Source organism: Neopsephotus bourkii, unplaced genomic scaffold, assembly GCF_033783945.1.
Source record: "Neopsephotus bourkii isolate Nb327-2 ecotype Australia unplaced genomic scaffold, CSIRO-AGI_Nbou_v1 NB_234, whole genome shotgun sequence".
NCBI classification, from domain to species: domain Eukaryota; kingdom Metazoa; phylum Chordata; class Aves; order Psittaciformes; family Psittacidae; genus Neopsephotus; species Neopsephotus bourkii.
The window spans coordinates 19,816,672-19,832,972 of NW_026900744.1; the positions used below are offsets into that span (position 1 = coordinate 19,816,672).

At 45.0% G+C, this 16,301-nt stretch overlaps 1 protein-coding gene across 3 annotated transcripts in view; it reads left to right on the forward strand.

Annotated features, from left to right (window-relative positions):
- Positions 1-16,301, forward strand: part of MB21D2 (Mab-21 domain containing 2) — a 64,211-nt gene that overhangs the window by 26,232 nt on the left and 21,678 nt on the right. Inside the window, exon 1 of one of the 3 annotated variants that reach the window (XM_061345736.1) lies at positions 12,026-12,062. The exons of the other annotated variants lie outside the window; for them this stretch is intronic. Coding sequence (XP_061201720.1) covers positions 12,038-12,062 — 25 coding nt within the window. The 5' untranslated portion in view covers positions 12,026-12,037. Of the gene's footprint in view, positions 1-12,025; positions 12,063-16,301 lie in introns of those variants that run through there. 3 annotated transcript variants of the gene reach the window in all.

Here is a 16,301-nt window from a genome sequence, read left to right on the forward strand (position 1 = left end):
TGTTTAGCCTGGAGTAAAGGAGGCTCAGGGAAGACCTGTCACTCTCTTAAACTACCTGAAAGGAGATTGTAGTGAGGTAGGGGTTGGCCTCTTCTCCCAAGCAACAAATGATAGGACAAGAGGAAAAGGCCTCAAGTTGCACCAGGAGAGGTTTAGATTGGATATTAGGAAAAATTTCTTCACTGAAAGGATTGTCAAACATTGGAACAGGCTTCCCAGAGAAGTGGTAGAGTCACCATCCCTGGAGGTATTTCAAAGGTTGTGTAGATGTGGTGCTTAGAGACATGGTTTAGTGGTGGACTTGGAAGTGCTAGGTTAACTCGATGCTAGGTTACAGGTTGAACCCTATGATCTTAAAGGTCTCTTGCAACCTGAATGATTCTATGAGTCTCTGAACATCAGGAATGCAACCTGTACTGAGTTTGTCTTGGAACAAGCCAGGGTAGTTCTTTCTTTTCTCTGTCAATCCCTAGCCAGTATTGAGTCAGTAGTTAAGATTTATATGCAACACTAGTAAGGATTCCACTCTGTGCTGGGACTTAGAGGACACTTGAAAGGAAAGGTTGGAAAACAGAACCTGTGAAGTATTGTTCTCCTTTGTCCTTTTCTTGAAGTACTAGCCTTGGGCCTAAAGTGTCCTGGATAGAAAATATTGCTTCTAATAATCCACAATGCTATTGGCTTCATGGAAATGAAATCTCTCTGCCACTCTGGTCTCTCCTCACCCTGCCTTTCAAGGCAGAGTTTGGTGCTGCTAGTTCCAAGCAGAGTGGTGCTGCTAGGAAGGGCAAACAAAGGGTTGCAATAGTGTCCTGGGAGCCACTGCCCCTGCTGTAGTCCAGCAGGCTGAAGGCAGGATTCTGAAACCCTTCATTAAGGCTCGGTGTGCTCTCATGTGAGTTTTGCTGTTCACACTACTCAGGGTGTGGTGTGCAGAGGGACATCTTAGCACCCTGCTAGCTGTTTGACTAGCTCTGTGCAGAAGATGGGCTATTTCTAATTTGAGAGTTGTGTTGAGTCCAGAGTTGTTTTCTGGAATTGCTTCCCTTTGCTTGGCCTGAGCTGCTCAAGGAAAGCACTACAGCACAGGTAGACTTGGTCGGGGACCTTGAGAAGTGAACTTGAAATCTCTTGATTCTGTTTCAAAACAGAAGAAATGTGCTATGAATGTCCAATCAGGGCACAGATTATTGCCCATACATTTCTTGCTGAGCAGAGCCCACCCTTGGGAGCTTGCACCCAGATTCCCAATGGGACCCATGTCAGATAGCTCCTAAGGAACGCGTGTAACTGCTGTCCTCCGAAAAGCGTAAGGTCCCAGCCAGTGTACGGGGAATCAAAGAGCCATTTGGCCATGCTTTGGATGATGTTGATGCTCAGTGTTGCTGTCAGGCTGCCTGAGACCCAGGACAGAGGCAGGCTTTGGGGAGTATCACTTCACAGGACACAAGGAATAATCTTTTTCTGGTGTCTTGGGGCATGCAATTGGAAGAAACCTCAGGGTCTTGCATCCTCTCCTGAAACAACCAGACAGCTGTTTTTACAGGCAGAATGGTAGGCTCAGTAGGCTTCTACTCTGAGGTGGCTGTACCTCTAGTCTGACTGATGTATAACTGTCTGTAGAGTCAGATGGACAGAAAAAGTGGTGTGTTTTTTTTTCTAACAAATCCCCATATCTTCCCTTTTGTTCTGATGGCATTCTTTTATTACAGCTCTTCTTACTTATCTCCTATAAATCAGCTTTAATTTAGTAGTGCAGAAACCAGACAAAGTTTGTCAGTTCTTTCCCCTGGAGCAGGATTTATTAGCTAGCAGTGCTAGAAGGGACGTGTGTGCGCTGGTGCATTCTCTCTTCGCCCCATTCTCTGTTATGCAGTCGGATTTGTCTTGACTGATAAATACTGATTTCACTTACAGAAACAGTCTGCCCAGACCTGTCTTTGGCTGGTAGAGAAGGTTTGATTATTCTTTTTTTTTCATCATCAGGCCTAGGCCAGAATATAATCTCTCTCTTCCTTCTAAAACAGCCACAGAGCGGCCCAAATTGTTGAGATAATGCCGTAGGAAAGAAGCAGCTTAAAATAATGAACTCTTGACTTGTGGCATTTGCTACTGCATTTTAAAAGGAGTCTTCTCTTTGTGCTAGCCTCCTTTTTTCCCTGATAGGAATGGCAGTGAGTGGGATGGAAAGGGTGATTATGATAAGAATTCTGGTTGCCTTCCATGCTGCAGAAGAATTACAGGCACCAGTAAATTTGCCAGGCGGCCACTGAAATGCAAGCATTTCCCATGACCCAGAGTTAGGGAATGGAGCTTCTTGCTCTGTGACACTTGGAGGCCAGAATACAAACAGGTTTAAAAGGAGTTGTGCAAATCCAGAGAGAATTTTCCTGTTGGTGGCTGTTTAGCATTTAGAAGTCTGCATGCAGAAACAAGCCAGACACTGATGCAATTCGAGGAAGGTGTATCAGAGGAGGTATTGCTGTAGGCTACTCTGCCTTTTTACACTTTCCCCTGAAATTTCTACTCCTTGTCACTGTCAGACAGTCTATGGTAGATGAAATGACCCAGGATGGTTTTTCTACTGTTGTTGAATGCTGACTGTTTCTTTGTCACTATCTCTCTTCCACCACTGGCATTTTTGCCTTTGCCCAGAGACTTTTCACTCAGGCATCCCAGTTGGAACCTGCTTGCATGAGGCATCATCTTAATGAGCAGTGGAGCTCAAAAGTTCCCTTTTCACGTAAGTAGGACAGCTGCGCCAGTGTGGGTGAGAGAGCAAAGGTAGATGTAAGTATCATGAGCAACAGGGGTGTTTAAAAATAAATGGCACACCAGTTCAGTTGTGCAGAAAGATCATCTGTTTTGCTTTTTAGACCTATGTGAGCTTCTCTGATGTGCTTGCCATTTGCAGCTTGATACCTTTTCATTCCTCCTTCGTTTGCTGAGCCCTTGTCTTTGGCACTATCACTGCAAGAATATCTAAGTATGTTAAAGATAAATGTTAAGGAGATAAATGCATCACTTTTCTGGCATATTACTCTGCCCTGACTCACAGCAATGGAATATAAAATATACTATCCAAACCCCTATTTGGCCTCTCTTTTTCAAAGGGCCTGGGTACAAAACTCAAGAGTTTTGCTACTGGGAAGGTGATGCTGCTTAGTGTTTGACGTGTGTCTGGATGGATGGCTTGTACACCACAGGTCCTTCTCTCTGGGACCAGCCAGGGGTGTGCTCTGTAGCAGACTGTGTGGGCACAGACTGCTTAAGGATTTAATCCAAAACATGTAATTCACAAAGTTTGCCGTGCTGGAACAAATGTTATGATCAAACATGAACAGCTTTTTGTGAGCCTGATTGGTTGCATTGTTTTCTACCTTCCTCTCCTCCACTTGCTATGCCCTCTGCTAATTGCTTTCAAGTTTATCTGATATTTCTTAGTAGACAGAAATATTGTCAGTAATTCATTAGATGCTTTGGATCTCTGTTGAAATGGCTTCTTCCTGGCATGGGGTTCAGGCTTTGGTGTCCTACAAAGCTTCAGGGTGAAGAGAGATTTCCTGTATTAGAAATGCTGGTCTGTGACTTGCTATTGGATACTGCTTGGCCTGGACTACTAGGCAAAGGCATCCTGACAGTGTTCAGTGATGGCTTTTTCCTCCTACCAAACACAGCACACTAATGTTGCTGGCTTTATATTCCAGTTTTCTTTCTGATGCATGTGCTTGTCTTTCCCTCAGCCTGTCACCCTGCTCTTGTCACCTTAGCACCCACTATGGGGCTTTGGATGATGCTTTCAAATGCACACTAGGTCAGTCTCTACATCTCTAGCAGCAGGGGAGACAGATGGCTTAGCTGATTTTTGAAGACCATACATATGTGTTAGGTTACTTTACTGTGTTTCTGTGACTTTAGTGAGCCTGTGTGCCAAGAGATAATGCAACACTAGTCTATGTGCTATAAAAATTTGCAACTTAAAGCTCTTTCATTAAGTAGAACTGTCGCATTCCTTTAGGACTACTTGAATGTTTCATCTAATCTTCCTTCGCAAACCATCACATTAAAATGTGACTCTATTCTCAAAAGCTGCATGCATACCCTTTCTGGCACATGCAAAAGGGGTGCTATTGGTTTTACCTTAGCTTTATTTCCTAGCTAGTCAGAAGTCCATTTCTTTATTCATGTTTATTTATTATTTGCAATGCCCAGACATGTAACCTCATTGCTTACCCTATTCTGTAATCAGTTTTTTTCTAATAGGGGAAAAAATAAGCACATACTGCAGTTACAAATTGTGAGCATGCTTGTGTATCTCAGCATTGCCTGTGTAGCTCTTCTGCAGCTTCATGTCTTGTGAAAGCTCACAGAGTAAATGTTTTATAGGATCCAATCCAGTTCCCACTTAATGGAAGAAATCTTATTGGTTTCAGTGGTGTATGGATCAGTCTTCTAATCCTATGAAGGAATGTAGCTGTATTCTTGTGTGAATTTTAGCATGACTGTATGCTGAATGCCATACTCACTGCTGCAATATTAGTCTGCATATTTTCCATCAGGGTGTGAAATCATCTTGATGTTTGGAACTGCTCAGATATTTTTCTAAACCATTGCTTATCTCTGCATGGGAGCACTGTGCTATAATAGCCTTAGGACTGATTGAATATTGCATGCTCCTGTACTGTGAGTTCCCCCTTAATCCAGGGGATTCCTACAGTCTTTTTGAAAACTGGGATCGGGAAAGGGGAGGAGAATGTGAGAAAGATTTTTAAAGGAATTTTTAATGAACCTTGGCAGACAAACAGTTAGGTATTACAGGTCTGTTAGTGTATTTTTTTGTATAAACCGACTGATGTCTTTGATGCCATTCTGTAGATTTCCATCATGTTTTTAATCTTTGTAGCATTACTGAAGCACATCAGAAATCGGCTGCTTTCTCTGCTTCTGCACTGAGCCTGTTGCTTTCATGCAGTGTTAAAATAGTGGCTGCAGATACTCGTGCTACATTTTCTGTAAAAAACAATCTTCTTAATAAAACCAAGACCATGCAACTTCCCCTTCCTCTGGATATAGCTTTTCTTTTCCTGTCTGTAAAAGCTGGTTAACTTTTAACCTTATTTACTTTTCCTTGGAACTGACAGCTCCAGCTACTGAAGTGCCATTTCTCTGAAACAACTTTGCAAATAATTTTCTTTACATGGCAGAGTGGATGCATATCCCTTCAGGGTGGTAGAGGACACAAGCTACAGTGTGCTCTGCTGGCTGCCTTGGTTTAGTTCCTGTTTCAGAGGGATTTTTTGCTGTACTGTTGCATTTCTGCTGACCACTTGTCAACCTTTTTGTATCATTTTGCATGGCAGTGGGGCAGCCAAATGCCACCAAATCAGAGGATCAAACAGGTAGTAAGGATCAGCTGCAGTGGCTGAATTGGGCAGCTGAATATCTGGTACCCTGAAGTCTTAGTGACCTTGTGCAGCACTGTAGCAATGGTTTTTTTCAGAATGGGACCTACCTTTGACTTTTTCCTATGGTAAACCAGAGCCCCTTTAATGGGCTTATCCCAGTATGCTGGTAGCATCAGGATAACAAGATGTGTCAATAGCATCTTTCCAGGCCTTTGCTGGCAGATGAAAGCACACCTTCCTTAAGCAATGCCTACTTTTTCTTGGCTTTTGTTGCTCCAAGTGACCCATCTACCCAGCAATGGTAATGAGCTGTAGAGCCCTGCCATCCATCCTGTGGATGTGGAAATAACAGCTTCCAGGCCACTGATGGTGCCAGCTTGGGGAGAATTGTCTTGGCACAAGGAGTGCAGAAATGCTTAACTCACATTTGGTGCCAGATGTCTGCTTATTTCTGGCTGCTGGAGCAATGCCAGCTCTGGGGTGGGTGTGGAAAAAGGGATTTGGGGAGTTGAAAGCAGATGGGGAGAGGGGTCACTGACTGTTCCTCGGTACCTTACAGGATCTTCTCACAGCAGAAGGCTTAAGGAGCTGGGTGTCCTGCTGCAACACCCATGGGCAGCTGTGTGATCTGTCCACAGACTCACTCCTAACTACTCTTCCTTTTTAACATCCACATGAAATATGTGGGGTCTGGCCTCACGTGCTCAGCATGAAGAGAGCCAGAAATGTGCCTCTGAGCATGGGAAACACACTCTTCCTGGGAAATCTGGTCAGAAGCACAATTGGAGTAAGTCAGATATGGAACACAGGATCAGGATAATGGTTAGTCCTGCCCTTCACTTTAGTTGTAATTAGCTGTGGCGATGTCCCCTTCTGCTCTGACTTCTCACTGGCTTTAATTACAGAGCTGCAAATTTCCTGCCATTCTCTTTTTGTCGCTTTCTGGGTAACTCAGAGTTTACACCCTCTGTTTAATATCTACCAGTAAACTTCCTCATCACATTCTACATGGCATAACCTCTCACTTGTAGCGCTGCCTGGAAAAAGGCTTGATTGGGGTGCTTGCTCAGGTGCCTTTCTGAATGTGAACATTTCTGAGTTAGGAATGCCTCCGCTGCTTATCTTGAGCTTGTGTCCTTCCATCACATTTCATTTTGGATTCAGTCCTGAGGAGCAAGAGATGTTTAAACCTCAAAGTGATGTTACCTCTCCCATTATAGGAATTCTGTCCCCTCTGGGAAATGCAATTTCTCTAGTTGAGCTGAGCTGTAGCCTTAATGCTAGTAACTGAGGAGCTGCTAGATGAGCCTGTTTCTGTTGGAGGTATTCCCTCTACTGGTGGGATAGGGTTCGGGAAGTCTGAACTGGAGCAGTTCTGCATAGCTTGAGTGGCTTGGGATCTGTCCTAGCCCTGCAAGGACCGTACAGCCCTCTGGTTGGACTGTGCTGCTGATGGAATCTGCTTTTGCAGCTTAAACCTTGCTTCAGGGGCTGTGGCTTGAACCCAACTAGCAGTGGCTTATAGGTCATTTTTTGTGAACCCTCATAAACTCTATGCAGCCTCTAATCATTGGGGTCAAACGGGAAGGGTAAGAGTACCACTAGAAGGATGCAGGAAGGAGATAACAGTGATTGGGCTAGGAGTTATCAGAGGAGAGAGGGACTTGGTTTGTTGAGGGCAAGTGAGATCCTGGGAGCCAGCAATGTCAGCATGAGCTGTCTGGATTTATAACCAGTTCAGTGTGGGCAGTCCTGTTTAAGTGCTGAGGCTCTAGTCTGGCACCCTGAGCCAGACTGGTACTGAGAGAAGGAAAGGAGCGTGTCTCCTCTGTTGGGGTGCTCCTTTTAGAGGTGAGTATGCAGGGCTGCTGGCATCCCTGAACAGACTACCCTAGGCAGCTTCTGTGCTATACATAGAAGCTGACATGGGATGTGAAGAACCAAGAATCTGCACTAATACTGCTCCATTTAGAGAAGATCATAAAGACGTGATTCAGATCCTGTTCTGAGGAAACTAAATCCAGAGTATCTGTAGTGGCATTTGAACAGTTTATTTTGGTATTGCTGGATGATATTTGCCCCTGATCTTCATACTTGTTTTGCAGCCATTTGTTTTCCTGAATGTCTTCTGAGCCTTATTTTTCTCTGTACAGACCTCAGCAAGGTGGCCTTGTGGCTCCTTCAGTCAATCATCTCCCAGTCAATCCTGCTTTTGTTTTGGGTGTCTCTCCCCTTTCAAGTGGGGTGCGTCCATCACAATGGATCCATCAGTAACATGAGGGGGAACATATCCCATAATCAGGAACGTTCTGTCTAGAGAGAAGTGTTTATTATACACAACTTGTTAGGGACTGTCAATCAACCAGGCTCCCTTTGTTACTCCATAATGCATCATTAATGATGGTTGCTGCTGTGCATTTAATTTCATTGCACACAAGGGCCTTGTCTCTGTCTCCCCATCCCCTTCCCCCTCTTTATAATCACCAGCACAGAGGAAATTAATAAATTGATCCAGGGAAGGAGAGCTACAGGCTTGCTAAAGGCTATGTTTGGTGTCCTTGCTTTTACTCTTGGAGAAATCTCTAGGATGTCAGTAGAGCTATTTTGGGGTTACTACTTGCTCAGCATCCTGAGGAAGGGGATTGGTATTTGCTCACACACAAACATGAGTATGGATAACTGGACTTGTAAAGAAAGGGCAGAGGTATTTCATGAAACATCAGCTAAGTGCCAGGAATGCATACACTGCATCCTTTTAAGCTCTTTATTTCTGGCCCTACCCCTCTGGATCTTTGAGCCCTGAGAACATGTTGATGCTTTGCTGGTTGTCATTTTCCTCATTCAGCTCAGCTCAATTGAAGAAGAATATTCAACTCCTCCAGGGCTTCTGAAAAGTGGCTGGGAGAAACAAGCTTACTGGAGGCTATAAATTCACAAAAATAGTCAGTGCCTCCCATGGAATTTTGTAGGAAACCACAAATAGTTAAAAAACAACCAACCCTGCAAATCCCAGTTAAGATGGAGAAGAGGAAAGGCTAGTTGTAGTGTGTTTTATTTATTAAATAAACCCAACTATGTGGTTTGGGTTTGGCCTATTGGAAGCCCTGAAGCCGATTTTTCTCTACTGTCAAGTTTGCAGCCTTCATCTGCAGCTGAAATTTAGCATGCCAGTAATGGCTAGGATGATTCTGCCTTCTGGCTAGAGTCTGCTAATTGGTTTTGGTTGGTCCCCCTGTCTCATTTCTTTCTGTTTGAGTATCTCTAGGGCTTCTTTTGAGCAGAGAGGGCCAAACCCTGGTGTGAGCTATGGATACCAAACTCTGTTTTTGTCACACATTCCAGGATTAGAAATTACTTGGATTGCCTGGGTCTTCTGCTCTGTGAAAAATCCGATTCTGTTTTGTGGTCCTGAACCAGCTTCCTGGTGTCTGTCTCAGTACTGGAGCTTGCTATGTCCTTTTGTAGTGCTGCCTGCTCATAGGTTGCTCAGGTGCACAAGACACCGACAAGTTTGTTCATGTGGAAACAGTGGTTTGTGTGGTCATCCAGTGTGAAAGCAAGGAGTGACTTGCACTGAGGGTAAGACACCCTCACAAATATTTCTGTTCCATTCTCCTTGGTTTTTTTCCCAAAGGAGGTCCCCTCCTTGTCCTGATACTTGTTCCACAGAAAGACCTGTTGTTACTTCCCATCAGTCCTGAGGACACTGCATAGCAATTGGAGCAATTGGAGGATAAGGAAATTCGGTTAACTTCAGACGGACTTCTTTAATTGTTTCTCCCCACATCGTTGGCTCCAGGCCATAGTCTTTTGGGATTTCCCCCTGGCAAACAGCTTTGGCAGAGTGCTCCAGGCTGGATTCCAGCTTGTTCGCCTTTGTCCTGTATGTGTTGGGGCAGCCAAGCCTGATTGTGGGTTTCTGGTGTTGCTGGATGGGATCCCATTCCTGTCCATCTGCATGGGCACGACCTCTCCCTTGTGTAAAAAGGAGGAAAGGGGAAGCTACACGGCTGTCCTCCACTGGTTTACAAGGGGAAAAAGCTTCCCTCTCTGCTCATGGCCAACAGTTTGGCCTTTCAGTCAAGAGAGTATCCTGTGCTGGAAGGCAAAGGCCATCAGTGGAGCTGTTCCAAACACCTGGTAAGCAGAGCTGTTGCAAAAACCTTTGATCATTTTCCATCTGAAGGGAGTAGCTCGCAAAACTGCTTTGCCTCAATTTTCCATTGTACAGGAAAAACAACAAGATTTGACATTTCTTTTCTGGAATAAAAAACTGGAGGTTTTTTACAATGTTTTGCATATTTTCTATTTGCTGTTTCTGTACTCAGCTATCTGAAATATGTTTAGATTCTTCCTCTTGTGAATAATTTCAGTAGTTTTATGTCCTTTGTTTCAACTGAAAAGGAAGTCAGATTTCAGAATGTTTCAATCATGGACATAATGTATTTCTGACTTCTGTACTGCTCTGTGGATTTGTTTGATATTTAACAAACACAGAATTTAGCACAGAGGAGGACAGATCCTCCACAGAGGAAGACCTTTTCTTACCAGGTTTTTTGTAGGGCCCACCCTTTCACTGGAGTCACATTTCTGCAATTACTTTCCTACTCTAAGGTTTCTTTCTCCCTCCTCTCAGCACTAATTCTGGGGTTTCCAGTGGCCTGCCAATGGAGCAGAAATGGCCTTTTGGTGCTGGGCTGTGAACCCATTTTCCCAGGATAAGGACATGCCACTTGGATTAAAGGACTCACTGTGCATTCACCATGGTGCTGGGGGTGTAAAGTGCCTCTCAGTGTGATAACTTGTAGAGTTGATACAATTTGGCAGAGATCCTAAATGCACATTACTGGGAGGAAAGTATGAAGATGTAGTGACCAGTCTTTCCTAAAAGGAAAAAAAATTGTTAGCTTAAAATTTTGCTGTAACTCTCTGGTTTCACACTGTAGGCTAAATTCAGCCTTTGGATTTTAATAAGTATATGTAGTAAAAAGGATTTACCAGTTTATCTGCTAATACTTTCTTTTCTTTTAGTAGAAGGTTCTTCAGAGAAGACCTTGTGATGTGATAAACTGGTGCTGAATTTCATCTGCAAGACAAACTGCATGAGAAGCTTAACGGTCTAGCTCTTGTGATGGTAGGAGACGAAGCAAAAAGTTTTGTATGAGAATGAAACTCCCAGCTTTATACTCTGAGTTTTTGCTGTGTTTTGTTCCTTTACATCCAGTGAGTTTTCAGTCTTGCTTTATCTTGAGGATGGAGCTATAAACCTTGATACTTGCCCATCATTCAGGACTACTGTAGAGCAAGTAATAAATTATGGAGTCTTAAATCACTGCTTGGAGCTGTAACATCAGATCATCATCCCCTTTAAATGTCTCTGGCACAGGCTCACTCTCTCTGATTTTCATGTCTCACCAGTTGCTATTTTTACATGTTTTGTATGGGAGAGGCTGCACCAAATAAAGCTATTCATTGTAGTAAGTGCTTGCGGACTTTAAAATGGCTCTCACTCTGTTGTGTGTCTTATAAACCGAATTCCCAGCTCAGATTTTTCCCCATGCCAGGAAGTGCCTCCTACCTTTGAAACTCCTCTCAAGAGATGAAAGATTAGCTTGATGCTGTCAGGAGCTGTCATTTTAGGCAATTAGAAATAGATCAGCTGACACCTGGTAGTTTTGCAAATACCTTGCTTTCCTGCAGCTGCTTCATTTCTGGCTGGTTTTGAGGAATACATGCAGGGTGACTCTCCTTCATTACCTACATGCAGTCTTTGTTTCCAGCTGCAGTTTTCTGACTGCTTTTTCACTGTTGGTCAAGTTTATGGTAGCTACTGATGTTGCTGTGGGGCAGCTTTATTTGTAGCATAAGACAGGTGGAAGTGGCAAATTTCTCCCTCCTAGTTAACCCGGTCTCTGAAGAAGGAAACAGAGAAAGTAGAAGTTGTTATTGCTGAAGGGAGAGACAAACAAAAAAGCAGCTTTTATTGTCCTAGAGATCTGTCCTCTACTAGGACTGGGAGGAAACATGCAGCAGGAGATGGAGAATTGCATCGATAGAGTGAAACTCTTTGCATGCCCTTTGGCTATGTCTTTCATTAGGAAGCATCTGCCAGCTCTCTGCTGAGCACTGATTCCAACCCACTTGTCTGGTCTTGTGCTATCTCCATATAGGTGCTTCTGCTTTCATCTTTTTCTAGGTTAAATATTGCCACTTGAAATATACAGTTCCCAGAGGAGACACAGTCAATGTTAGTAAAAGGCTAGGATCTGTTTCTTTGCATTTTAGGTTGAATTTGGATTATAAAATCAGTGTGGAAGAGTAAGTGGGAGACTGAGCTATGGCACTAGGAGGAACACAGAGCTCTTTGGTGACCTCTGCATTGCCTCTGAAGCATCCTGGATGCATGTGAAATTACAGACTCCAGGGTTTGGTTATGCTGCCAACTCCATTTTGGCTTTCTCCTCTGTCTTTGAGCCTGTATTTTAACTGAAGTAGAGGTAGGAGGCCGTTAACCTGAGTGCTCTGACTTGGAGATGTGCTACCCTAGATAATAAGATTGTTTCTTCCAAACTGTTGTTTGAAAGGGGTCTCCTTGACAACTAAGTTTTCTGGCAGGGATCTGTTATCACTGGATGGAAGCTAAACAGAGCCTGGAAGGTAACCAAATGCCAGGAGCTAGCCTGTGTGCTATGTCAGACATCTTCAATGGCAAAGGCAGAGGAGGGTCTTCCCACTTCCAGAAATAGCGAGGCAGTGAGGCTCTTGGCTCCCTCTGTGCATGTAGATGGGGGGAAGGAAAAAGGAGTGGTCTCAAGGAGCATCGTGTTCAAAACTGTGAGCCCCTGGGGGAGCTTTTTCTGTGAAGGTCTGAAGGGTGGAAGGCTCACTGAGCAACTGTGCCCCTGATGCATCAGCTGAATGTTGAAAAAGGCCAGGACTTGGACAGATGGAGTAATGGAGATTGGAAGGGGGGAGCCTGGCCTTACGCCAGCCTGTGGAGTGGGGTGGGCAGATCACAGAGAGGAGCTGGAGGGGGGTCAGAGGAGGATAATCCTCAAGCAGTGATGAAGGCTGCAGCTGTTGGTGTTACAACATGGCATTGCAGAGGTTTTCTGCTGCTGTGCTGTGGGCATCAGCAGAAGTCTGCCAGCCCTGAGAGCTGAGTGCAGTGCCTGTTTGAATGTTTCTTCCCTGTGCACCAGTGGGCAAGTGGGGCACTCTGGTGGGAATGATTGACTCACACTGAGCAGAAAAGTGAGCAAGGAGCCCAGCAGTAAAGCTGGCGACCCAAGTGAGGGCTCTCCAGGCCTCTGGAAGCCACTTGCCACTGTCCTTGGCAGACGCACCCAGACTGTGCTGCACTGCAGGACCTGGCAGGCAGGCAGTCGTCCCTGTAATAGAGCCTTTTGCTCCTACTCTCTGTGGCATTTCTAACTCCTCTAGTACAAGTTGCTGCTCTTTTGGTTTGAGTCCGAAGAGAGTTTGGCTGGATAGAAGCTATGTGAAAGGATATTAGAAAATCCAGCAGAATTCCTGGTGTGAAAGCATGCATCTAGAATACCATACCAAGGCCTTGCTGGGAAAAGGTGCAGGGAAAAAGATGCACTGCATCCCTGCCCTGCAGAAGAGCTCTCTGCCCTTGGAAGAATCTGCCCTGCCCTTGCCATCCCTAGGGCTGCAGGCAGATCCCTTTTTGGAGTGTTTTCCCAGGACATCACTGTCCTAGGCAACAGTACATGGTATCCATTTCCTAGTAGTGCCACCTCTCCCCCTCCCTGTGTGAGGCTCAGTGGGTTTTACTCTGCAATTGTTTTACCTGGTAAATTTGTAGAGAGGGCTGATGTCAGCCATCCGCAGGGAACTTCAAAGGGAAGAGCGGTAGCTAGTTTGCTAAAATTGAGGCACTCACAATCTGTGAATTGGAATCTAAAACTCTAGGTGTATTTTATTTCTGTTCTCTTCAGCTTTTTAAGTCTTTCTGAGACTCACAGCTGTGGTGGGTAGGAATTGCTCAACTCTTTCCATAAATTTAAGCTGAGTCTTTTGCCGTCTTTGGACCCCAGAAACTGGGGTCTTCAGCAAAAAGACAGATGCAGAAGACAAGTAAGAATTGGCAATATGGCCAAGTGCTGAGTATTGAACAGTAAGTGCCACAGGCACATCTTTGTGTAGTGCCAAGACCTGACTGCAGTACACTTGTTTGTGGCTCAGGATTTGAGGCTCTGGGAGGCACAGGTTTGTAGATGTCTGTTAGGTTGGTATGTGGAGGTGATGGGTGAGAATGGGCTTTCTCTGTCATAGCCAAAAATGGTTTGTGAAAAAACATAAGTCATTACGACCCAGCTGACAAGGGCTGTTGATAACTACTGTCTCAAAGGTGCAGACAGGTCTCCATTTTCGTCTTTTCTGTACACTGGGAAGTTTGAGACCTGGCCAGCAGTTCTGTGCGAGAGCTGTCTAAGACCAGCCCCAGCCTTGCTTGTTCTCATTCTGCAGCTTGGGATGCGCTGTAACAGGCACATTAAATAGTTACGAAGGGTGTGAATAAGCCCTGGGAAAGAGCAAGCAGGCGGCTTGCTTTATGTTTGCTTCCCTGTGTTTGTGTGAGTCATAGAGCTGGCAGTGGTCCTGCTTTCACCTCACAGAGAGAAGAAGAAAGTCTGTAAGAGCCCCACACTAATTTGCTGAAAATAGCTGAAAGCCAGGCTCTTAAGATACTCACAAGAGATTGCAACTCCCCTATCGATTATTTTCCTCCCCCCTTCAACTTATTAACAGCCTTTAAAAGACAGTAATCCAGGGGAAGAATATGCATGTTGCTCACAGTATGTGGCTGACTGTCCCAGCTGTTGCCTGGATGGTGCATGTATGTGACCTTGCAGGGTATGCATCAGTGTCTACAGGGCCGTTAGTGGGATGGTGTATGGAGACAGAAACTTGAAGTAACCGAGAAGTGATAAAAACTGTCTTCCTTGTTACCCTGGAGGCTGCTGGCATGCCATGCTGCTGTCATGGCAGCAGAGGGGCTGGCTCTCCACCATCACACACCAATTCTGCCCTGAGCAGTCAGGGACCAAGGTGGTTTACACCTGAGCTGATGCAAGTCTGTAACAGTTATGGCATGCCCCTGCCATTCTCCAGTGCAGGGTCAAAATACCAGCTGGGTCCCTTGCAGTGGTACCAGCTCATAATTGCATTTTTTGTTTTAGTTTTTAATTCAAGAGTGGTATGAAATTTTATACTGTCATTAAAGATCCAGCTTCTGTAGCCAGTAGATGATGCTGTGAGAATCTCAGGCTTGTTTCTGAGCAGGGGAAGGAAAACTGGAAAGGTAGTCTAACAGCTTGTAGCCCAGGGGCAAAGGTGGCAAGGAACCTGTGTTCCTTCCGTGTTTCCATGGGCCGAGTCCATATATGACCTGTTACAGGTTTTGAACACAAAGGTTGGCTGAGCAGCCTCTGATGTAGCTGATATGTTGGGAAAAGCTGGAGGAGTGCTTTTATTTGCAGGATAGAAGGCTTGCATGATAGCCACATACTCAGATCAGCTCAACTGAGCAGAAGGTGAAGTAGGTGAGAAAGGCTGCTGTCACTTAAGCCGCTGGTGTGGGAAATGCAGCTGTGGTTTGGGTGCTCACTGAACCAGGGCTGTTTACATGCTGAGCATCTCAAGCAGGTGGGAGAGCCAGCCATCTCCCAGCATTCGTCCTTATGTAACCAAGCAATTGCTCTTTAGCGACACAGGCTCCCCTGAAGCCCAATTCCTGTGTTTCTTCCCTGCCTTAAGCAGTCTTTGCTTCACTTGTTTCCATGTTTGTTTTTCCTGTTACACAAACTCTGGTCTCAGGACTGTGAGCTAAAATACCAGGCCTCTCAAAAGCATGACTCTGAATTGCAGTCTCTGGCTTCTCTCTGCTGTATGCTCAGCTCATCTTATCTTTGGTAGAGTGAGCAACAAAGTCAAGGAGCTAGTAAGTGTTGCTGTTCAATGCTTAAAACCCATGTGTGTTTTCTGAACTGCCACAATTTTGATTTAAACCCAGGCCACTCTCCATTGGATTCAACAATTATTTGCTGGAGAATGTACAAGCTTTGTGGTCACATGTGGGCTCTGCCGCTTCATTCGCTTTTGGTTCCCCTGCTGTTTCGCAGATGTGTGCCTGTTACCCCAACTTCCCCAAAGGAGAGGATTTCCTCCTGTGTTCTGTAAACTACTCTTCCACCTATCCTCCTTGCAACAAGTGAACTGGTCCTCACACTGACTGCTAGGGCTGTGCAAACATGCCCGACACACCATCCCTTTCTTTTTAACGGGGGTGGAATGGGAAAATTGGTATGGAGATTTAGAGTTACCTGTCCATCTCTCTGTTTTTCAAACTCATGACTGAGGAGGGATTGGGGGAACAAAGGGGAGCAAGAACATGTAAGGACGCCCTGCATCCTGCCCTATAGTATCAGTGAACTCATGCCATGTAGAGTGCTGTCCAGGGGTTATATTCCCATACCTGGAGACCAGTTCTGGAGCTTGAAATGGGCTCACTGGTAGGTTGCTTCTGGATGTTTGTCTTGAGCCAGCAGAAGTATCTCATCAGTATCTCCCATGAGAGCCTTTGAGCAGTGTTTCCAGAGTGGATAGTGTTCTGGGGTATGTCTGCTAATGAGAAATATGTATTTGTGTCATCCATTAAGGTTTCTGCTGGCTTGCAGCTAAGGTGTGGGTGTGACAATAGCCATTTAAATGCAGCTTCAGAAGTGTTAGTAGGAGATACCCAGCATTCCCTGAGCTCTGACTGCTGCTGCTTGGCACTGTGCTACAGTGCTTGCAGTGGCAACACTACTAACACATTGCTTGCAGTAGCTACTTTGGTATTTCTGTAAACTCAAAGGGTATTTGGTT